A 25,498-nucleotide genomic window follows, 5' to 3' on the forward strand; every position below is an offset into this window, starting at 1 on the left:
AACATTTTCTGATATTAAACAGTATTTAAAAACATCCCCCTCTATACAATGATGCCACAAGTTATAGACTGTATTAGAATTTTTCCACAATTTGAATTGATTACTAAGTTACAAATTCATAATTTAACACAAAAACAATAATAAAGATATTAAGAAATTCCTACATGTACCATCTTAATTATTACACCCCAACTTTAACAAGTCATAGATTTTAGATGCACCTTACCTGTTAGAGTTATTGTCCCAAGCATTTTCTGCAATTACTTTTCAGGAAAAAAAAAAAGAAAAAGAACTGCTGCTTAGCTTTTGCTGACAGTGATGCTTTTTGAACTCTCTTCTTGTAAAAGTCCTGCTTCCTCTCAGACTACAATCAGCTGATATGCTTTAAGGTTACACTCTTGTTTCCCTCTCTTTCTCTGTCCTGTGAGCTTGTGTTGAAGCCAGGCGTCTCCTCTGCTGAGTTTCTGGGTGAGAATGAGGAGAGCGGGTGGGTAACACACATTTCAACAGACACTGACACATGTCCTATGTGGGACCACCCCACCCATGCCCCCCCAAAGCCCCCCTCCTCCTCCTCAGCTTTTCAGCTGTTCTCTGTCCCTCTCGACTGAATGAGTTTCCCTCTTCCCTCCCCCTCCACTCCTCTTTACGCACTCCCTCCACCCACTCACTCAAACTCAAACTAACATTCCTTTTCCCAACTTCTTCTTTCCCTGTTTAAAATGACAGAAATGGTCAAGCCATAGTTAAAATATGTGTGTCTGTTTGAGAAGGGAGGGGAGATTACTCAAGTTATCAAAGGCATTTCTTTACATGATGTTACACAGAGGTTCATCTCCTCTTCCCATCTTTAGTCTTAGGCGGAGGGATCCATATGACACATAACATGGACAAGGGTGAAATAAGGACCTCCACTATATTATCTTTCTGATTTAAGCTCCCTCACACTACCAAGTTTGCTTTTTATATTTCCTCTACACATCATGATTTTATTATTATTTACATTTTGGTGGCTTATTGTGATGAATATTCTACATATAAGTTGCCACATAGAGTTTTGGAGAACAGAAAAAATCCAACAACAAAATCCAATGTACTCCATATATTGTATTGCAGTAACTTTGCCACCAGGCATCCAGAGAAACTGTGTAAAACTGCTCTTTATTTAGCCAATTTTACCCTCATTTATTAAGTTTGGACCCTGAATGTGTTTAATATACAGTTGAAGTTTTCATACACCTTGTAAAATGTTACTTATTTTATCATAATAAGAGGGATCATACAAAATGCATGTTATTTTTCATTTAGTACGGATCTGAGTAAGATATTTCACATAAAAGACATTTACATGTAGTCCACAAGAATTTATAAAAACAATCCTTCAAAAGTTTACATACACTTGATTCTTAATACTGTGTTGTTACCAGAATGATCCACAGCTGTTTTTTTGTTTGTTTAAACTTTTGAACGGTATGAGGATGTGTACATTTTTCTTATTTTGCCTAAGTAGCATATTCTTTCATTTAGTACTGCCCTTCAGAAGCTACAGAAGATACGTACATGTTCACTGACAAGTCCCTCGGTTGTCCACAGTGTGAAAAGATGGATCTCAGAATCATACAGTCATTGTTTGAAAGGGTTCAAATACACAAAAATGATGAAAAACCAAAGTATTTGTGAGACCTGAATGATTTTTCTGAAGAACAGCGGGCAGATCAACTGTTCAGGAAAAAAACAAGGGACTCATGAACAACTATCACTAAAAAAAACACACAGATGTGGATCTTTCAGGTAATAAGAATCAAGTGTATGTACACTTTTGAACAGGGTAATTTTTATAAATTCAACTCTTATTTTCTCTTGTGGACTATGTAAATTTTATGTGAAATATCTTATTCAGGTCAGTACTAAATAAAAAATTACATGCATTTTATATTATCCCTCTTTTTTTTTCTAAAATAATTAATTTTTTTGCAGATTCTGCAAGGTGTATGTAAAATTTTACCTTAAATTGTAAATGCCTCAATTTATAAAATGAAAAGCTAGCAAATAACATGCTTCCCAGACTAACTTGTAGAGTGCTAATGTAATGAGGCAGCCACTCTACAGTGCTAATGGTTCATTCAAAGTGTAAACTGAGGCAGCTTATTTCATTCAACTTTTGTACCAGTGAGATTCCTCAGCATACAAGGGTCTAATCAGACATCTCGCACCTTGCCATTGTTCCCACAGAATGTGTGAATTCCAGCGAAAATCTTCTTCTAAATGGGTGATAACATCTCTAATCCAGTTTGGTCTGGATCCTACAGACAATGTGGAAACTCGTCTGGCTATGGTATTTGATCTCTTCGAAGTAAACCAAAGGATCTTTCTGTATCATTCAAATGATGTTTTAAGTAACTTAACTGGACTGTAGCACTAGACATTAACTTAAGTGTTTGGGTGCAAAGCTAGAGGGGCAAGTAGAGCAAATTCTTCTTGAATAGCTGATGAATAGCCATCCTCAGACTTTATTGTGATCTATAGCAACAGACAGAGCCATGGGGCTCAGATCAGAGGATTTGACATATGGGAAAGACTTTTTGCCCCTAGTGACTCCATAGGAGTGGAATTCAATAAGCACAGACTCTCTCACACTAAAGACAGTGTGAGTCACTCCCTTTATACTGTAATAGACATTCCTCAAAAGAGGAAGCTTGTACTCTACTTCTTCCTGAGTGTATCACTTATAAGCTGAGTCATATTTGAGGGTTTAAAAAACTAACATAGATGGCCTATTCCAGCCTGATGTAGTAAGATGTGATAAAATACCAACAGCTAATCACAGTCATAGGGAATCTGACACCCAGAATGACATCCATGTTATCTCTTGCATCAGGGAAACGTGATCAAACACTGAAGCGTGAGCAGTTGGCGGCCTGTTTTGGCTGGGAACATGTGGAGGTGGGCTTCCGGCTGGCCTGGGGGCTTGCAGGGGATGCTGCGACGTCATTGCAGACCCCAACTCACACACGTACACACATACTTCCACATACACACGCCCTCATCTGTGCACGCATTCCTTGAGCCAGGAAGATGATGTCGAAATAATGGGAGGAAAAGGAAATGAGAGCTGTGTGAAGATCTGGCCAGGATCAGAAGACTGTCTCTAACTCTTCGCATTCTTCCGCTTTATACTTTCACCCGATTTCGCTCACTACATTATCTTAAAAATGGCATCTCAGCCTTTTTGTACCTTCTTCCGTCTCTATATCTCTATATCAAGCTTTCCTTATTTTATTCTTCCCGTTTCCTTTGCTTTCTATGGATGGAGGAAGCTAAGGAATGCTGTGCAGGAAGAACGCTCATTCTTTTGCGTCATTGCTTCCTCTTCCCTCACCAGTTTCCTTCACCGTTAGGTCATTTTCTTTCCTTGGGCTAATTTGTCACTTTTCAGAAAGGACACTATGACAATGACTCAGATTACTGATAGTACATAACTACTTAATGAGCTGTCACAGTGCTTGGTACAACTTGTACCAGTGACATAATAATTCACCTCACGGTTGTAGTCCATTTGGCATAAATGATACTGCAATATATACTACCATTCTAAAGTTTTTGGTCAGTAAGCTTTTCTTTATTTTTAAAGGGATAGTTCACCCAAAAATGAAAATTATGTTATTAATTACGCACTCTCACTTTCGTTCATCTTTAGAACACAAATTAAGACATTTTTGATGAAATCCGAAAGCTTTCTGAGCCTGAATACACTCTTAAAAATAAAGGTGCTTCACGATGCCATAGAAGAACCTTTTTTATCTAAATGGTTCCATAAAGAACCTTTAACATCTGAAGAACCTTTCTGTTTCATAAAAGGTTCCTTGTGGCAAAAGAAGGGTCTTCAGATTATGAAAAGGTAAGAAAGAGATGGTTCTTTAAAGAACCTTTGACTCAGTGGTTCTTTGTGCAACCAATAATGGTTCTTCTATGGCATCGCTGTGAAGAACCTTTAAAAGCACCTTTATTTTTAAGAGTGTAAACAGCAAAACAACTGACACGTTCAAGACCCAGAAAGGTAGTACACTCTTAAAAACAAAGGTGCTTCACGATGCCATAGAAGAACTTCTTTCTGTCTAAATGGTTCCATGAAGAACCCTCAACACCTGAAGAACCTTTCTGTTTCACAAAAGGTTCTTTGTGGTGAAAGAAGGTTCTTCAGATTATGAAAATGTAAGTGGAGAAAAGAAATGGTTCTTTAAAGAACCTTTGACTGAATGGTTCTTTGTGGAACCAAAAATGGTTCTTCTATGGCATCACTGTAAAGAAACTTTTAAAGTACCTTTATTTTTAAGAGTGTAAGATCATCGTTAAAATAATCCATGTGGCATCAGTGGTTCAACCATAACTATAAAGCTATGAGAATAAATTGTGCGCAAAGAAAACAAAAACAATGACTTTCTGGCTCTTGAACATGGTAGTTGCATTGCTGTCTGTGCAGGGTCAGAAAGCACTTGGATTTCATCAAAAATATCTTCATTTGTTGTGTTACAAGTTTGGAATGACATAAGGGAGAGTAATTAATAACAGAATTTTCATTTTCAGTTTTGACTGAAGTCTCTTATGGTCACCAAAGCTGCCTTTATTTGATCAATAATACATTAAATTGTCACAATATTTATTTTAAAATAACTAATTTCTATTTTAATATATTTTAAAATGTAATTTATTCCTGTGATGGCAAAGCTGATTTTTTTAGCTGTTTCAGTCTTTACTGTTACATGATCCTTCAGAAATCATTTTAATGTATTAATTTAAAACAATAGTGCTGCTTACTATTTTTGTCATAAATTTAGCTTTTTTCTAAAAGATTTTTCTGATAAATTGAACAGAACTTATTTGAAACAGATTGTTTTGTCTTTGCTGTCACTTTTGATTAATTAAATGACTATATGGTTGGCCAACTACTAGCTCATGACTTATCTCAATGACACAATATGACACAATCACATTTCTTATCAATCACCCAATGGTATTAAGTTTGGGAGATTCTATGTAAAAATGTTGTAATGTACAAAATCAAGCCAACTTTTTATTGTCAAAAGCTATGTATTCCCCATCTACCCAGAGCAAATTTGACTTTCAATATCCTTATGTCAATATCCACAGTCAGGATGAATGTTTCACAGCCAAACAACAATGAAACTAGAGTCCTTTTCTGCTTTCACTGGGAAAACGTATTTCTTATTTCTTCTCATTTATGCACCCTTTACATCTCTGTTCATTTATACAGTTTTATTGCTGCAAATTAAAGGAATTAAATTACACTTAATCAAACACATATTCACACTCTCCCTGTGGTTTTCTCTCTCTGCCAAACCCTTCGTCGCTCCACACTTCTCACATTCCATTCTCATGTCATCTCGACTTTCCTCATCTGTGTGTTTCTCTGATCAACAGCATGAGTATGACTGAAACATACTCGTAGTATCAAATGTTTACTTTCTTAGTCAAGAAAATTTCAATAAATCTCAGCATACGAATCAGTGCAATTTGTATGTGGTTCCAAAAGCCCCTGACCTGATTAGCTTTTATTTTAAACTAGAAAACATGCACTTCATCAAAATAAAAATATGTTTATAATTTTCCAAGAATCTGACCTCAAATCATACTGCAGCTCTGGAAAAGCAATTCAGAGATGTGAATTATTGACCACACACACACACTGTCAAAATCAAATCACTCAGGGTTGGATTCAAATTCTAAACACTAATAAAAAAAAGCTGAAGCAATTATCAGCAATCTCAGAGGCGGAGAACTCTGTGGACACAATTTCACAGAAATAGGTCAAACACACACACTTAACTGATTATTAAAAAGAAAATATACAGTAAAGCGACACACTAATGCCAGCAAGACTGAATTCCGGAGATAAACAGATAATCACATACAGCCTGTTAAAACATGTTTGATATGGAACACAGACTCATATGCTATCAGAGTAAACACACACACACTGGCCTCGGTGGGGGAGGACTGTGTATGAGATAATGGTTGAGCTCACTCTCTGGACTCACTCACGCCGCCGCCTCCTAAATGCCTGGCAGCCAGCTTGTGTGTGTATGAAAGTGAGTGGATGGATGGGTGGGTGAACTTAATTCATTTGCAAACTTTTGTATACATGTATCTGATTCATGTCTGTACATGTAGGTCAGGCAAGTAAATCTGTGTTTGTAATTTCCTGCAGACATAAGTGTATCATTTCAATCAGATGCATGTGAATGAGTGAGCTTGCATTTGTGACCATTTGAAAAGCCAGGCGTGGTAAATCGAAAAAGTTGATGATTAAAGGAAATGGTATAAAATTTATGTGTTTTTAATATCGAGACCACTACTTTCTTCTTTGTTGATTTTGGCCGAGGAGAGACATTGCACAATACCGTGCAAGTCGTTTTTGGCAGTGTGGACACCAAAATAATCACACTTCTCTTTCATCCGTCTTGATCTGACTCTGCATACATGGTTTCGATTGCAAAGTTGCAGTAAAACCCGACAGCATCGTATTTTGGGAGGTTTCTTAACAATGGAGAACAGACAGATATATCAACACGTTCATTTTACGCACATTATTCTCGCAGTACGTTTCTGTAAAACGTTCCAGGGGTTTTGCTGGTACTCTGGGGATGCTGGAGAAAATAAATGGCTGCACTGAGCATGCTAGAAAATGATGGCTAAATACTTTTGGCTGGCATTGCAGCATTAATCATGCAGATTAAATAAAGCCAGTATTGAGGCATTTTGGGAGCAATTCAAGGGCTTGTCCTGGTATTGTCATGCTTGAGATTTTTATACACAACGTCTTATTGCATCTACAGCCGCAACAATAAGAAACAGGGTTGTCTGTGTGTAAATGTGTCAACACTGTCAGACATGGCACAGAAGGGAGGCCTTATTCTTGCTTTCTGTCCTTTCCTTAGTGGTAAAGTCAATCTTTCTTTTGTTTTTGCTTTGATACACTTACAAAAAAGAGAAATGGTAATGTCAGATTTTTGAACAAACACATTTTTTAGCTTTGATATTTTCTGAATCATTTACTTGAAGTAATGAACTTCAGACAGGGTGGATGTCAAATTTTTGAGACATAAAGACTTGATTTTTCATCTCTTACTCATTTAGAAGTACAGATTACTTTCCAAGTTTGGGAATTCACTGCTTGAATCACTATTTGACATACTAACCTTTGAAAGCTATATGAAATGCTACCAGAACCATGGCTTGTTTAATACTGCCGATTTTGTTTATGAAAATGCAAACTGCATTCTATTCAGATTCATGGCTCACTATATACAGTTGAGGTCAAAAGTTTACATACACCTTACAGAATTTGCAAAAATGTTAATTATTTTATCAAAATAAGAGGGATCATACAAAATGCATGTTCTTTTTTCATTTAGTACTGACCTGAATAAGATATATCACATAAAATACATTTACATATAGTCCACAAGAGAAAATAATAGTTGAATTTAAAGTTTACATACACTGTACACTACATGATAGTTGTTCATGAGACCCTTGTTTGTCCTAAACCGTTATTGTTTACTGCCCGCTGTTCTTCAGAAAAATCCTTCGGGTCCCACAAATTCTTTGTTTTTCAGCATTTTTGTGTATTCGAACCCTTTCCAACAATGACTGTATGATTTTGACACACTAAGGACAACTGAGGGACTCATATGCAACTATTACAGAAGGTTCAAATGATCACTGACGCTTCAGAAGCAAACATGAGCCGGGGAGTGAAAACTTTTTGAATTTAAAGATTAGGGTAAATTTAATTTATTTTATCTTCTGGAACACATGTAAGTATCTTCTATAGCTTCTGAAGGGCAGTACTAAATGAAAAAAATATGATACTTAGGCAAAATAAGAAAAATGTACACATCCTCATTCTGTTCAAAAGTTTTCACCCCCAGCTCATAATGCATTATGTTTCCTTCTGGAGCATCAGTGAGTGAGCGTTTGAACCGTCTGTAATAGTCCCTCAGTTGTCCTCAGTGTAAAAAGATGGATCTCAAAATCATACAGTCATTACTGGAAAGGACTCAAATACACAAAAATACTAAAAACCAAAGAATTTGTGGGACCTGAAGGATTTTTCTGAAGAACAGCAGACAGTTTAACTGTTCAGGACAAACAAGGGAATCATGAACAACTATCAATAAACAAAGAAAAAACACAGCCGTGGATCATTCAGGTAACAACACAGTATTAAGAATCAAGTGTATGTTTTGAACAGGGTCATTTTTATGAATTCAAAATGTCTTTAATGTCAAATATCTTATAATGGTAACTAACTTCGGATACTTTTGACCTTGACTGTACAATCATTTTGCTATTCTTCAATATGCTGTCCTATTTTCAATTTAATTCATGATAAAATTCCTTCTCCACAGCCAAGCATGTTATTTGACTTCCAAAGATTTCTATACATTCAATGAAAACTAGCTTATTAAAAACATACATCTCTTTAAGGGGTCAGCCAGGTCATGGCTTGCTAAATATTATTACGGGGAAGCATCTCGGTGGTCTCTCTGAGTTGAAAAGCAAGAAAGGAACGAATAAAAATAAACATGGTATGCATGGTTGCTCTAGGGTCTTCTCACAGACCAAAGAGGTCTACGTTGGTGTCCACTCACGATTCTATGTAGGTGTTCTCGTCTTTAGGATTGTCTTGGGATTATGAGAAGGATCAGTTGGGGAACGAGGGCACACAGATAAAAAGATAAAGATCACATCTTAAGCCTCACACACACAAAGACCCCTGATGCTCGGAAGCAGCCCACTATTAGTGTCAGTCATTGTCATACCATGCACACAGACACGGTAATAAAGATATGAGAGGGATATACACACACAATGTTCAAGCACATGTGGTTATGAGCACATACCCTCAGCCGGTGGGTTCTCCTCTGAGTGGCCATTATACTCTGTCTGGTCATCTGTTTTCCCATTAAGACTGGAAATGGAGATCTGTCCATTCTTCTGAAGAGGCTACAAAAGAAAGAGAGAAGAGAGAGACAAGAAGGGTTAGAAATGTAACAATCTTTTTAGCCAAGGCATGGCAATACAATTTAGTGTGGAGCTATTCAAAATGGTGATGTATAGTAATTATTTAGTATAAAGTGTTTTCCCGATGCATCATCAATCGGCCATATTGGTGGCCCTCAACGTAAAAAATGCCACTAAACCGAACGAAACTCACATATTTTGCTGTTTATTGCTGCAGAAAATGGTCAATTACTGTCATGTTTTGGGCTGTACTAATTGGTTGGATGGGGAAAAAACATTTAGAGTACTATAGACTGCCAAAATGTATACCAAATAAAGGAGAAGAGTGCAAAAAACTGAGGAACAAAAGGTGTTTGTGGTTGGCCAAACTGAACCAGGATTTCCAGGGCAAGAATCTTGACAACATTCATGTTTGTTCTTATAATTTCCAGTCAGGTAGGTGAAATATTAGGCTAATATCTTAATTAATACTGCTTGTATGTATCTTTACCACCTTTTAACTTCAGTTTGTCAAAATATTGCGCCCTTTCCTGCTTACTAAGTCCATCTCTATATGATTTAGCAGCTTCCACACATTTTTTCCATGGTTTAGACAGCATAAATTAGCAGAACAACTTATTCAGTAGTACATTAACCATGCAATCCATGACATAAATGCAAACCCTCTATTCATTTTCTGTGCCTTTCTGAATACAGATTCACACTTTGGGAAATCTACAGTCTTGTATTTACCAACACAGACATTCAAATGCAGCCTGAGTGTCCTTAAGGACGGTTTAACTAAATTAATGGAACAAAAAGGGAGGCACTTCTTGTGAAGATCCGGTAAAGGGGCTGTGCACTATTCAGATGGTTTGGCACTTCTCTTGGGTACTAAAGTGAAGCGTTAAAACAGGTGCAGGAAAAGAACTCAGCTGAAGATGAGGATTTGACAATTCTTGGATTTATTTTCAGCAATAGCTTCCATGTTGACTACATTAAAATTGAAAATGGCATTGATGTCATAGAATAAGACAGATTAGAAAGATTCAAACATAGATTACCCATCTGACTGGCTCAGGAATTTGGACAGTTTATTCACATAGCCAAGCATTCACAATTCCCTCGGAAACATTAAATATTTCAGTGATGGCAGAATGTCCTGATTCCCAACTGTGGGCTGTCGCTCACAATTTGGATTCAGTCAGCACTGCTGGACAGGACTGTAATCTAAATAGCACCCACATTTGTGGTAATTTTCTTAGATATACATTACCTAGGAGTTTTTCACACTTTACCTTATTTTTATACTCTCTACTTGGTTTTTGAATTCTATAAACATTCTGAGAAAAATGAAATCACAGACTTCATAATGAATCACATCAGAAATAGTTTCCTCTCTGAGCAGCACAGTGCTATTAAGTTAAAGGTCAATTAGGCTGCAGACTAGTTTAATAATAGAACTGTAATAGGAATCACAAAGGACTCTCTTGTGGGAACTGTAGGAAAAAATGTGTGCGATGTAATTACGTTAAGAAATATTCTGTTTGGAGACAGAAATAAACTAGCAAGAAAACCCAAACCTCATTCTGCTTTGACAGTGGTCCAGCAGGTGTCCTTTTAACCCATCCAGGCCTCTGACCCCAAGGCCTATCTCATGACAGTCATTCTCCACATTCCGAGACCCCTTCACAGAATTCCAGCCTGATGGGGGCAACCCCACCCAAATTCCTCTACCACTGCTCTGTTTCATCCCCTCCTTCATCTGACTTCATGTCACTTGTTATTTACAGATTCATAACTTTTAAGGTTTTCGGAAAAACACTGGCATTCAAATTTTTTCTTCCAGAAAGATTTTTTAAAGGAAATGAATGGTTTTATTTTGCAAGGATGCATTAAATTGTTTAAAAGTAAAAGCTAAGACATTTATAATTTAAAAAAAAATCAACTAAATGCTAAAAATCACAGTTTCCACAAAAAATATTAAAAGTCCACTTCCAGAACAAAAATGTACAGATAATTTACTCACCTCCTTGTCATCCAAGAAGTTTATGTCTTTCTTTCTTCAGTCGATAAGAAATTATGTTTTTTGAGGAAAACATTTCTGGAATTATCTCCATATAATGGATTTCAATGGTGCCCCCAAGTTTAAACTTCCAAAATGCAAATGGCTCAAATAGCTCTAAATGTTCCCAGCCGAACATCTAGCAAAACGATTGGTCATTTTCAAAACAAATGGATAATTTATATACTTTTTAACCTCAAATGCTCATCTTGTCTAAATCTGAACTTTTTTCCAGTTCAATACGGTCAATACAGTTAGGGTATGTCGAAAAACTCCCGTCTCGGTTTCTTCTTCAAAGTCAAAATTGTTCTACATCGCTGTTTTACCTTTTTTTTTGTAAGGTGGGTTTTATCTACTTTGCATGTTCAGATTGTAAACACTAGGTCGGTACTTCTACTATTTTGAAGTTGGGGAAGAAAATGAGATGTGAGTTTTTCGACATACCCTAACTGTATTGGCCGGGAAAAAACGCAGACTTAGAGAAGACGAGTGTTTGAGGTTAAAAAGTATATAAATTGTCGATTTGTTTTGAAAATGACTGATCGTTTTGCCGTCTTCTCCGGCTGAGATCGCTTAGAGCCATTTGAAGCTGCATTTAAACTGCATTTTGAACATTCAAACTTGGGGGAACCATTGACATCCATTATATGGAGATAATTCCTGATTTTCTTTTCCTCAAGAAACATAATTTCTTATCGACAAAGAAAGAAAGTCACAAACATCTTGGATGACAAGGGGGTGAGTAAATTTTCTGTAAATTTTTGTTCTGGAAGTGGACTTCTTCTTTAAGCAGCACAACTGTTTTCAACAGTGATAATAAGAAATGTTATTTGCACACCAAATAACCATTATAAAAATGATTTCTGAATGGTCATGCGACACTGAAAACTGTAACGGCTGCTGAAAATTCAACTTTACCATGACATGAATAAATTATTATTTTTTTCATTTTAATGTGTTATTTTAAATTGCAATAATATTTAACAATTTTACTGTATTTTAGAGTAAAATAAAGAGACTTCTTTCAAAAACTTTTTAGAAAATCACTAAAAATTTGATTACTGAAAGAAATGAATGTTGATGTTTTCATTTGGCTACAATATACAGTATAAACTTTGAAAATCAGTTCTCCACAGGATATTTATTTAAGAGTGGACTGTAAGCATCACGGCTTAAAAGTTATTTACTGAGAGACTGATGTTTACATAACATCATGTCATCAATTTTGCGAGTTGTTTACTTAATATTTCAGCATGTTATTTTCTTGATCAAATCATGCAAAGCTTTTAGACAATTGATGTCTAATATCTACTCATAATTTCTTCTGACATTTTCAAGCTGAAAATAAGATCACCATTCTGATTAAGGAGGGGTTTTGGCAGTTATAACAGTGAAGACAGAAAATTGACATGAAAATGAAACACTTCTTGCTATTTTTAAATATATCCAATTCTGATTGACCAGCTGAGTGGTTTCTGCAAAAGGTGCAAAGTCAGAGCCCCTGGTGACACACTTGGCCCTTTTTTTTAAGAGCGTAACTCACCCGGGACAGTTAACAACTGTTCAACCAACAAAAAACTGACAGAATGTCAGTGTGTTTAAGTGTGACAGTTGTTTATCTGAAATAACTAAAGGTAAACACAATTTGTCTTTATGGCACCACACACTTGTGGGTGGAAGGTTCACACAGAAGTGTGACATCAGGTGTGAGTGTGTGTGCTGTCATGAATGTGATTTGTGACTGGACTTGTGTGCAGCTTATTCTGTACACTAATAGAACAAAAACAATATTTTCATATCTCCTACCTAAACCTTCATTACCTAGAAATGCACCCTTTTTTTCATACTTCCATCTGTTCTGCTGTCCTGTATTGCACTGATCTGTCAGATTCCTTTTTTCTCCTCCTCCTCCCCTCCTCTGTTGCAGTCTCTCTGCTCCATTCTGCAGATCAGAGGTTCAGGGACGGCTGTCAGTCCCACAAATCACTCTGCAGAGTGATTGCAAATCTCTTTACTATAGGACAGGGAAAGACAGCAAAGGAGAGGATAATTCATGCCACCTTAAAGGGATAGCTCACTTAAAAATGAAAATTCTGTCATTAATTACTCACCCTCATGTTTTTCCAAACCCGTAAGACCTTTGTTCATTTTTGGAAGACAAATTAAGATATTTTTGATGAAATCCGAGAGCTTTCTGACTCTCCATAAGGCAAGGGTCCTACCACACGCTAGATACAAGAAGGTAAAAACATTGTTAAAATAGTCTATGTGACATAAGTGATTTAACCTTAATTTTACAAAACTATGCGAATACTTTTTGTGCAGAAAGGAAACAAAAATAATGACTTTATTCAACAATTCTTGGTACACTCATTTATGGCAGCGACTGTCCCGGGAGGGGAGAAATCGTTGAATAAAGTTGTTATTTTTGTTTTCTTTCCACATAAAAAGTGTTCTCGTAGCTTCGTAAAATTAAGGTTAAGCCACTGATGTCACATGGACTATTTTAATGATGCCCTAACTAACTTTCTGGGCCTTGAAAGTGGTAGTGGCGTTGCTATTTATGCAGGGTCAGGAAGGTCTTGGATTTAATCAAAGATATCTTAATTTGTGTTCCGAAGATGAGCAAAGGTCTTACGGGTTTGGAACAACATGAGGGTGAATAATGACTGAATTTTTATTTGGGAGTGAACTAACCCTTTAAACATCTCTCCAGTTGTCCAAAATTCCAAAAGCTTTCAAGACTCCCTTGGTGTCCGTCACATTTTGGACTGGTGAAGTTTACAAAACGGACATACTTATGGATTTAAAATGCCCACCGACAGATAAAGCCCATATCTTTTTTTTTTTTTTTTTTGTGAAATAATGAATAATGAAACATCAATGGACAAATCCTGGTCTCTTGGTACGAACAGTTAAACAACTTAGACCTTGCAGAATACCTGACCTTGTGGCCTCAGTCTCTTAAATGCCAATTTAAACACCTTAAGATGAATTATAGTGTAGTGTAACGGCCTTCAACAGGGTGTAAACTACAGCATATCAAATCCTCACATAGCTCATAAAACTGAAAGCCCAGGCTAGTAATTTATGTCAGCGACATTCATAATGTTACTGTAACCATGTTATATGACTCCAGATTTTAAATGCATGCATAACATGATAACTGCATTGTCATATAGACTGTGAGAAGTCAGGAGAGGACATACGTCACGCAAATATGCAAAGCTACAAGTTTTAGCTTTTGGAAAATATACTCATAAACCCATAGGGTTCAGACAACTCAAGTACTGCAGTCATGACAAAAAATGTGGGACAAACTAACCTAGGGCTGTCATGATTCCTTGATTCAATTTGAGTACTCGATTTAAAAAAAAAATCGTCTGTGCTGAATAATTGTCAAAATACCAGAAGTTGCACATTCCATGGACGAGAATCCAATGTTTTCCAAGGCTGTATAATATATTAAACCAGTTTAAAAACCCTAAAGCATGATGCTATTCTGAATTCACAAAGCTACCATTCAATAAAATAAATATTTGCGTTTTAATTATCAACGTTACCTATGTGCGTCTCAGAGCAGCTCCATTCACGGTAAATGCTGCTCCACACAAACATGTGTGGAGCATCCAAAACTCCATCTATGCATATTATAACCTTCAAGTGGGAATGCAACATTTGCCATTTCATCAGATTTGTAAGGTCAATAATTTATAAACCTATGCAAACACAGGAGAATACATCATTATCTTTCTCAATATACTAACTGTTCATTGTGATTTCAAAATAAAAGCTCAAACCTTCACTTTGAGTTTACACAGTGGCTGTAGCATTTCTAATAAAAGAAATGGCCAAATATTAAAGTGGACAATTGAATTAAATGTTGTTTGTTCAATATGTAATACATTATGTACTTTCAGTTTTGTTCTTACTTACTTACTTACTTACTTTTGATACTATACTTGAACCAATTATTATTTCCTTATAGCTATTACACATGTATTTTAAGTAATTTTAAAGGCTATTGTTAGCTTAGGTCTATTTTTATTACTTCAAAATATTATTATAATTATCCGATTACTCGATTAATCGTCAGAATAATCAACCGATTACTCAATTCCAAAATAATTGTTAGTGTCGGTCCTAAACTATTATGATCGGATAATTATTTTTTCACTCAAATTGCGATACTGATCATATAATTTGTAATTAAAAAAACAGCAGCAAATGAGAAAAGTACAAAACAGCAGCATTTTAAACAGAAGCCTTACACTTAAACCCCACTTTACACATTCAAAAGTCATAGCCAAGCTACGCCTGATGCAGGGCAATAAAAAGCCCCTTGGGGGTCGTAGTTTATCCGTGTCTGTTAACCTTTGCCCTTTGACCCCTTGCTGATGAGGACTGTATCACAGAGAGAAAACAGGAGAGGACTTCTTTATCATTTGATTTACATCAAGAATATTACAGCAACAACTAGCACACACCCCTAATAATAACACGAAACTTATAGAATATCTATTTTGGCTCATTTGCTTAGTTTTAAAGGTTTATTTTTATTTTAAAGCATTTATCAGAAGGCTGTGCTGTAGGCTTGTAAGTAACAGTAATAACTGTATTTACAGGGTGCCATTTTAACCCCGGAAAACAAGAATAAAAAAGTTTCCTAACCTAGATGGAGACATGGAGGACTAGTTTTTCACAATGATGTATGTCCCTAATGTATTGTTCATTCGCTGCCTGTATCTAAAAGGAGGCCAGCACTTTCCTGTACTGTAGGCCAGAAAAAAAGAGTTTAAATCTACTTCTGCCGATTGTAAGGATGAGAGAGGAGAGCAGCAGTAGATGAGGTAATTATGAGAAACCTTCCAAGTTCAGAACGGCCAGAGATGCATACTGAGATCACTTCTGCAGACGAAATGGGAATATTAGATGTAAAACTGTGTATCATCATTATAGAGGTGATAAGGGAAAACATGTGATGTACTAATCAAGCTGTGGACAGACAATAACAGCGGCCAGAACACAGAACCCTGTGGGACAGTGGTGAGTTTGCAGTGTGGAAACGAAACATGATAGAACCTGTTATCAAAGGAGTCTACGGGGAAGTAAGACTTTAGATCCAAAATCAGCAGCAGACAGCTTCAGATAAATTGAAACTGAGGAGAAAAGTGTTCTTACTCAAAGGGATAGTTCACCCAATAAGTCTTAATTTATTCATCCTCATGTTATTCCACACCTGCCTGACTTACTTTCTTCTGTGAACACAGAGGAAGATCAGTTGAAAATTGTCTCAAAAGATCTTTTATTTTTCTCCATACAATTCTTTAAAATACCTTCTTTTATGTTGCAAGAAGTAACGTCATACAGGTTTGGAACAACATGACGGTAAGTAAATGCTGAGGGTGAACTGTACCTCTAAGCAATTGGATTACCACAAGGAAAGATATTACAGTAAAATGAAGCTTGATTGCTATGGGTGAAACAGAGTGTTTTGTGTAACAAGGTTTGACATTTAGCTGGATATTGACCTTAAAATTTTTGACATTGAGCCTACAAATTCTGATGTCAGAGGGATGATACTGTCACAGTTCTGTCTGTCATGTCATTGGTTTCTCCCATTGTCTCCCCCTGCCATTCTGTAGTCATTTGGTTTAGTCCTCATCACTGTCATCTGTTCCACCTGTGTCTCTGTAATTAGTCACCTGTCTTCAATGATTAGTCACCATTTATAAGTTTGTCTGTTTCTTGAGAGTATTGTCGATCCTTAACGTTATGTGATGTGTGTGTAAGTGTTCCTGCCTGTTCCTGCCTAGTACCTCTTGAAATATTATATTAAATATCTTGTTAATTGTTAATCTCGTCTTTCGTCTCGTCTCGTCTCGTCCTGCACGCACCCCTGACAGATACACTTTTTCAGATCCATCAGGGAATCATAAGACCTCAGTCAATGAATTGAATCCATGTTGCTCAATTGTCCCAGCTGGGATATGATTTCCACTTTGAAGCTCATTGCTTGCTGTTGCTATATTGCAGTCTGCTTGCAGAGAAACTGTAATTGAGGTTGGTATTTGAGATCACACGATGGATGCATGATTATTCACTGTTTATACTCCAAACACAAACCTCCCAGTTGAGAAAATAAACCTCCCTGATACAACAAATTATAAGCCACCCAACTGTTCACTGTATCCTCCTGCTATCTCACTTTTACCTATTGCTTAGCACACTGCTTTATTATTAAAGGCATAGCTCATCCAAAAAAGAAAATTCTGTAAAACACAAAAGCAGCATCATTACTCCATCATTCTAATATTCTGAGTTGTTTAAAAAACATTATTTTGTTGAATACAGCTTTTTAAGGTTTCTTTGATGAATAAAAAGTTCAGAAGAACAGCATTTACCTGAAATAGAAATCTTTTGTAACATTATAAATGTTTTTATCATCAATCAATTTAAAGCATCCTTGCTATATAAAAGTGTTAATTTCTGTAGTTTCTTTCCAAAAAATAAAAATTATACTGACTCCAAGCTTTTAAATGCTATAGTGTATAATGTTACAAAAGCTTTTTATTACAGATAAATGCTGATCTTTAGATCTTTCTTTTTTTATCAAATAATTAAAAAAAATATATTGTCACGGGTGCGTGCAGGAGTTGACGAGACGGACGACAGGAATAACAAAATACAATATATTTAATATAAATCTTCGACTGGAACAAGGCAGGAACAAGTCAGGATCATCACACACATCTATTCACACAAAAGGACCGACAAAGGACAGAACTCAAACACATGCTTATAAAGACAGACTAATTACGGGGACACAGGTGATACAGATGACAAGGACTAAACCAAAGCAGACAGATTAACGGGGGAAGACAATGGGAGAAACCAAATACATGACATGACTAAGACATAAACTGACAGAACTGTAACATTACGCCCCCCTCCGGAAAGGCGCGTCCTCGCGCCGTAGAAAAAACGAGAGGGGCGGAAAACCAGGAAAACAGAGTCAATAAGGGAGGGGGCTCCGGCGGAGGACGCAACCCCCGGAGGAGGACCGGAACACAAGTCCAGGAAACAAAAAGGACAGTCCAAGGGGGCGACGACGGAGGGAGGAGCCAGGGAACACACAGGAGGGACCTGGAGCAGGAGAGCAGGACCCAGATCGCAGCCAGGATGACGGCCCACGGAGGAGCCGACGGAGGGAGGAGCCATGGTGGAGGACGGACCGCCGACTCCGTGGGGCCGACCGACAGAGGCAGAGCAGCTGGCAGAGGAACCCGAGGCGGAGATGGAGAGCCGAAGATCCAGGGCGACACCGCGGATCCGGAGGGCCAAGGCGGAACGGGCTCTGGCGGCCGAGGCGGAGGCGGAGTCCCGGAGATCCGCGGCGGAGCCGGAGCGACAGAGGATGGAGGCTGTGCCCGCAGGAAGGAGGAGTCCCAAGGAGCCGGTGGGACGGCGTGACGAGGCGCAGCCGGAGGAGCAGAGTCCTGAGGATCCGATGGGGTGACGACTGACCAGGGCGGAGCCGGAAAGACGATGGAGCCCGGTGGAGCTGGTGGACCGACGGGCGACGGTGGAGAGGAGGGCGCTGAGAGCCGTGGTGGAGCCGCAGGGTCGGAGGACCGAGGTGGAGGTCTGGATTCGGAGGCTGGAGGCGGAGCTGAGGGAACCTCCAGCCTTGCCACCGAAGTGAGCAGGCATCCCTGCGGCGAGCCCACTGCAGAGATGGTGGGCTGAGGGTGAGCAAGGGGACTGACTGCTGACTTGGGGAACTTAGGACGGCTGGGCGGAACCAGCGGGGACTCAGGGCGGCTGGGCGGAACCAGCGGGGACTCAGGGCGGCTGGGCGGAACCAGCGGGGACCAGGCAGATTCGGACAGATGAGGGCGGGTGGGAGGGAAGTCAATGCGGGTCAGTGGCTCAGAGGAAAAGTCTATTAAATCCGGCGTGTCAATATCCACAGTCTCAGAAACAAAGTCAATTAGTTTATATTCCATAACTTCAGCAACGAAGTCAATTAAGTCCCCAGAGATATCCAGCTCACCCCCAGCGGAGTTGCAGTGGGCAGGGCTCTCCATTTCCCTCCCTAGCTCCACGTCGCAATCCACCGTCAGAGATGTAGAATCCGACTCACGCACCTGATCAGCCGGAGAGGACTCTGGCTCTGTCGCTCGCGGCTCTAGTCCTGCATCCGCGGTGCGCTCGGGTTCCCGCTCTGCATGTCGGGGCGATGGTTGGCTGCTCTCTGGGTTGTGAGCGGGGCTGACGTCCTCCTCGATGAAATCGACAGTCCAGGAAGATCCATTGGACGCCAGCACCCACTCGACGAATCCGGCAAAGCTCTCTCGAGGACCCTCCCCGGACAGCTGCATCTTGATGTGGTCATTAAGTCCGTGGTGGAAGAACGTGCACAAGCAGCTGTCCGGGTAGTGAGTTGATGGAACGAGGAACAGAAAGTCTCTGGTGTGGTCCTCGAGAGAGCGTCTCCCCTGCTTCAGGAGAATGATGGCAACGTTGGGGTCATCCATGAGGAAAAAATATAAAACAAACACTGATACAAAAACGAAAAATAAACGCAGGGAAAGACGCCAGGTACACTTTTGTTGGTCGGTCCTTATGTCACGGGTGCGTGCAGGAGTTGACGAGACGGACGACAGGAATAACAAAATACAATATATTTAATATAAATCTTCGACTGGAACAAGGCAGGAACAAGTCAGGATCATCACACACATCTATTCACACAAAAGGACCGACAAAGGACAGAACTCAAACACATGCTTATAAAGACAGACTAATTACGGGGACACAGGTGATACAGATGACAAGGACTAAACCAAAGCAGACAGATTAACGGGGGAAGACAATGGGAGAAACCAAATACATGACATGACTAAGACATAAACTGACAGAACTGTAACATATATTGAACTGGTTTAAATATTGATAGTAATAAGAAGAAATGTTTCTTAAACAGCATATTAGAATGTTTTGTAAAGGATAATGTGACACTTAAAACTGGAGTAATGATATTGAAAAATTGTAGCTTTGATCACAGGAATAAATTACATTTAAAAAAAATATTAAAATTAGGGATGGCGAAAACTAAAAAAATTCTTGACCGACCACCGAGCCTCATTAGCCGGTTGAAACCGGTTAACCGATTAGTTTAAAATATGGTACGCTATTTGAAATAACAGCCATTTCCAGCCGCGCCTGCAATTTCGCAACTCTGTCGCATCTGGCCGCGATCACACCGAACGCGTCTTTTAGTTCTAAAAACGCGAGGCGCACAGCACTGCCTTTTTTTGGTGACTTTTAATAAAAGAGCGTGCTGCGTTTTTTTATGTTGCTAAGCAACGACCAAAACAGCTGTCCTGTCAGTCAAATCAAAGGATTATAGCGCGAGAGCTCTAAAATCTTAGTTTTATGCTGTTAAGTAAACTGTCATAAATCCTAAATAATACAGCTCCGGGTTACCCACGATAGACACAAAAGGTTTCTCCTCTATTTCTTGCAGTCTCCGGACTTTTTAAGCAACCGTAAAATTCCGTCACCACAACAGAAGGCCCGCCTCTCCATTCATTCGATTGGACAATGGAAAAGAACGCGAATGACGTTGGGCGTTTTTCCGCTCAGAGTTGATTTTTTTTTTCAACTTCACGCGCTCAGAGCGCTCCTGCAAAAACGCGAGGCGCAGCAGGCGGTGAAAACGCGAGGCGCCTGGGACGCATAAGCAGCGCGTAGAACGCTCACTGCCAACAGAAAACCATTCAAAAGAGGCGCCTCCATCTGCAAAAACGCGTTCGGTGTGATCGCGGCCTCTCTCTGCCGCTCTTCCTCCCGCACACACACACACACTGCCACTCACGTCACTTTTTTTTAAATCCCCTACAGCGCGAAACATGAGTCCCGCAAACGCGGCGCCGAAGAGCTTGTTGTATGTAATCGTAGGACAAATGGCTCCTTAGTTTCAAATGGTTTGGGTACAAGGTGATCGCTTTGAAAATAAAGGCGTTTGTCTAGGTTAGAAGCTCATTTGAAACTTTGCCACGGCTCATTTAAGAAAATGACAGCTCCGAAGAGACGCCGCTTTAGTTTCAGTAGTGCTAACCATAATAAAGAAAGATGATGATCATCATCACCTTATCGGTTACCACTGAAATGTAGATGTAATGTATTTCCAAATCTAAGCCCATCTTATGCGGAATGTTGCCTAATAGACTGCAACATGATAAAACCAATGGATAAAACAGGCACCTTCAGAATGCGTAAAAGACGCACCGGCACTTTTTTTTTTAACCGACTACCGACAACTTTGACCGGTTAACGTTGATACGGTCAACCACCGGTCAAACGGTCATCGGTTAACATCCCTAATTAAAATAGAAAACAGTTATTTTAAATAGTAAAAAATATTTCAAAATTGTACTGTCTTTAACGAACTGTCATTCAATAAAAAAAGGGATCCAAAACATCATGCTTTCATTCACTGTGAATTTGGGCAAATTGGCTAAATTTAAAGTATTTCTGTACTCTTTTTAGACATCTAAATTTAATTCAGATCAATGATTGTCAGTAGCTTTCTGAAAAAGATATATTTAGTGAGACAGTCATTGAGACTACAAGCAATTTAGTTGTTTTTGATGTACATCTGTTCATCTTATTTAACTTAATCTGCTTAAAATTTCAAAACAGTAAACTACTCATCCAGCATGAAAGAAAAAGACATGCTTTGTGCAGGGGGTTAAGCACACAGGCACACATACATACTTGGGTAACACATACTCTGTATTGGAGCCTCAGAGACCACAAACTGCATGCATCATCTCATTCGACACAAACACAGATGTGAAACGATCAGCCTCTGGCAGCACACAGCAAACCTCAGTCTCTCTCACTTAAGTCACTTACTTCGCAAACAATCTACACTAGCGTAGTATTACTGTGGTAAACTGCCCAAGTGTTTTAACAGGGTAGTGCTAACAACCTGATCCTGGCCACCAAAATATACTGCGCTCTTACACGTCTAATCATATCAAATGTACATGCGAGTCGATTCGAATCAGTAACACTGCTCGAGATCACAACAATCCTTGAGGTCCACAAATCATCAGCCTGAATCAGAACCAGAGCGTCACACACCAAACCGTCCGTTTCTCACTCACTGAAGGGGAAAATCTTTGGCTTCAAAGGCAGACAAACACATCATCTTATTGCCTAAACTTATTAGACTGTGGCAAATTTACGACATTTGAGCTTCACATTTACAAATAGCGTAGTGACAGCTTTGCATTTCTTCACCCTGACTTGATAAATCACATATCTGCAAGGCAGCTAGGGATTAAGTGCTCGCTCTGCTAAAACTTCCTTCATGTTGGCTTCAGATTTGTTTGTTTCATGGAAACATATGCAGTGAATTCTTTACTTCTCGTTTGACGAAGAAGGAATTTTTTTTGGCACCGACTACGAGGTATATACAAAAAAGGAGTGATTTTGTTACAAATTCCAGGAACTTGTACATATAAATGTCCGTGCGAAGAGCCTTCCAAGCTGCGAGCCACCCCGCCGTGCGTTTTCCTGATTTTACTGACCCCCTATTTGTCTCCCGCCGATACTGGGAGTCTTCTGTTCCTTCCACTCCCCAAACAGCTGTCACTAAGGCCACCCTCAAGAGCAAACATCAATGTGATAGGACAGGACCTCCCTGTGTCTCTGTGCAGATCAGCCACACCGTCCCAGATTCAGCCCCCCCACAGTTGGTCTAAAACAATAAACCTCCTCCTCTCGCTCTATCCCAGGGGTTCTCCTGTAATTCCGATCATAAGGAGAAAGGAAGAGTTCAGACGTGACTCTCCTGTTATTTTGAAGAAACAACAGTCCGGAGTTTAAAGATAGTGGAGATAATGAAACGGTCCTATCCAACAGATGAACTACTTTTTAATACACTTTCGCAAACTGTGACTGCTTACACTTTCAAATGACATTTCCCATCTGTTGTTGAACAGACTAGGGCTGGGTATTGTGACCAATTTGGCAATTCGATTCGATTCTTATTTTTATGGTTTCGATTCGATTCGATTCGATATCGATTCGCTATCAATATTTCATTTAAAATGTTAGTTTTGCAGACATGTGATCCATATTTTGATATAAATGCTGGTAACTGAAACTCTCCTACTTAAGTTTATTACTGAAATACACATCTACATTAATAATAGGGTGCACACAGTTGTTTATTTTAAACAACTTTTATTTTAAATGAACCCTGTAACAAGAAGTCATAAATATGTGCATCCATTGTACACCATGTAAACAAACTGCAAAATGCACATTACTGTAAAAAATAAAAAGACTGTAAATGTGCAACAGTGAAATCTATTAAGAACTTCAAACATGTTTAAGAAATAAAACATTTTTCTAAATTCAAAACGTTCAAAACAGGCCCATCATAAAGCCCTTGTCTGCGTATACAAAACATTCTAACTGTCCATAAAACTAACAGTTCTTAACTACAGCCTAATCATTTTTCTACAAAAAAAGCAGCTGATCAACATGTTCTGATCTGATCTAAGGCAGCTCCTTTGCGCTGTGATTAGATCACCAGCGGTTGAGAAAACTCTCTCAGCAGGAACACTAGTGACACCTTCAGGACGAGAGGTGAATATTCATATCCTCTTACGTGAAGCACGTGCATTAAGAATCGATTTGGGGATTTCCCGAATCGATATCGTTGCGTTCAACTGAAGATCGATTAAAATCGGAGAATCAATATTTTTTACCCAGCCCTAGAACAGACAGAACGTGGTTTTTCCCAAAAGGCCTGAGAAGATTAGATACAACATCAAGGAAATTAGTTCACCCATTGCCGCCAACAATCACATGATGTTGTTATCCAACCAAAGAAGATACAGAATTGTTTCAGACAAAGGAACTGAGGAACTTATAGTGATTATCACATGCTGCCTGATTTTATTTTATGCCTTAACAATGTTACTGTGGTAGAGACATATGACCAAATTTGGTGGAGACATGCACATTCACAAATGCCTTCAAAAAAACCCTAAAGTGGGCAGTTTAACCAAAAATTGGTTGAAAAAAGGGCGAGGGTGAGTAAATAATGAGAGAAAGTTTGGGTGAACTATGTCTTTAAAGCGGTCATCGGATTCCCATTTTCCACAAGTTGATATGTTTCTTTATGACCTTAATGACAAGTCTATAAAATACTTTGGTTAAAATTTGGTAGTGTAAAACAACACACTTTTTACCTTGTCAAAAACAGCTCTGTTCACAATGCTAATAATCTACTGCTCATCCCGCCCCTTTCTATCGTAGGATGTTGAGCAGTTTTCTGAGACTGTTAAAGAAGTTGTTCACTTCCAGAACAAATATGTATAGATAATTTACTCACACCCCTTGTCATCCAAGATGTTTATGTCTTTCTTTCTTCAATCGTAAAGAAATTATGGTTTTTGAGGAAAAAAAAATCAGGAATTATCTCTATATAACGGATTTCTCTCCATATAGTGGACTTCTATGGTGCGCCCACGTTTGAACTTCCAAAATGCAGTTTAAATGCAGCTTCAAATGGCTCCAAACTATCCCAGCATAGGAAGAAGTGTCTGATCTAGTGAAACGATCGGTTATTTTCTAAAAACATTGACAGTTTTTTACACTTTTTAACCTCAAATGCTCGTCTTGTCTAGCTCTTTGGCAACTCTGTGTATTCCAGTTCATGACAGTTAGGGTATGTCGAAAAAGAATCTGTGAACAGCTTGATCTAAGAAAGTGGTTATGATTTATGGGGATTTAAAAATTAATTTCATATCATTTTAGGGTGGTTTTGTACACACACTGCCAAGACACATTTCAGTTCAAACAACATGTAAAAGTGAATTTTGCATCTGATGACCCCTTCAAAGGTTATTCACACCTGAAAAAAGCACCTGAACTAATATGAGCTATGTAATATCTGCTTTGACCTACATGCATCTCTCTTTTCATAAACCTTGCATATGAATCTTGCATATCGTCTTCATACTTGGCCAGTGATAACGGTCCATCACTATCATTTCTAATAAGGCCAGAAAATGCAATCAGCGTTTACTACAGTGCATTCTAGGACTTTCTATATACTCCATCTCTCTGTATAGATGTGAAGATGACATTTCTAAATGTCCCGGCATGGCGGTAAGCCAGAGCGATATATGACCTTTCAATCAATACATGATTGTGCTGAGATTTTACAACTCTCCCTGGACGCTTACAAATTTGATATGTGCTTTCTAACTTCCACCCCCCACACTCTCATATACAGAAACACATGCACCTTTACCAGAAAGAGGAATCACAGCAGTTTGTTAAGAGGCATGAGTCATGATTTGTCTTTCAAGG

At 38.7% G+C, this 25,498-nt stretch overlaps 1 protein-coding gene across 2 annotated transcripts in view; it reads right to left on the minus strand.

Moving 5' to 3' along the window:
* Nucleotides 1–25,498, minus strand: part of akap12b (A kinase (PRKA) anchor protein 12b) — a 50,423-nt gene that overhangs the window by 13,220 nt on the left and 11,705 nt on the right. Inside the window, exon 2 of one of the 2 annotated variants that reach the window (XM_073853240.1) lies at nt 8,928–9,030. In XM_073853240.1, the coding sequence (XP_073709341.1) occupies nt 8,928–9,030 (103 nt within the window). Of the gene's footprint in view, nt 1–226; nt 440–8,927; nt 9,031–25,498 lie in introns of those variants that run through there. The other variant, XM_073853241.1, reaches the window with a different exon arrangement.

Source organism: Garra rufa, chromosome 13 (genome assembly GCF_049309525.1).
Source record: "Garra rufa chromosome 13, GarRuf1.0, whole genome shotgun sequence".
Classification (NCBI taxonomy): domain Eukaryota; kingdom Metazoa; phylum Chordata; class Actinopteri; order Cypriniformes; family Cyprinidae; genus Garra; species Garra rufa.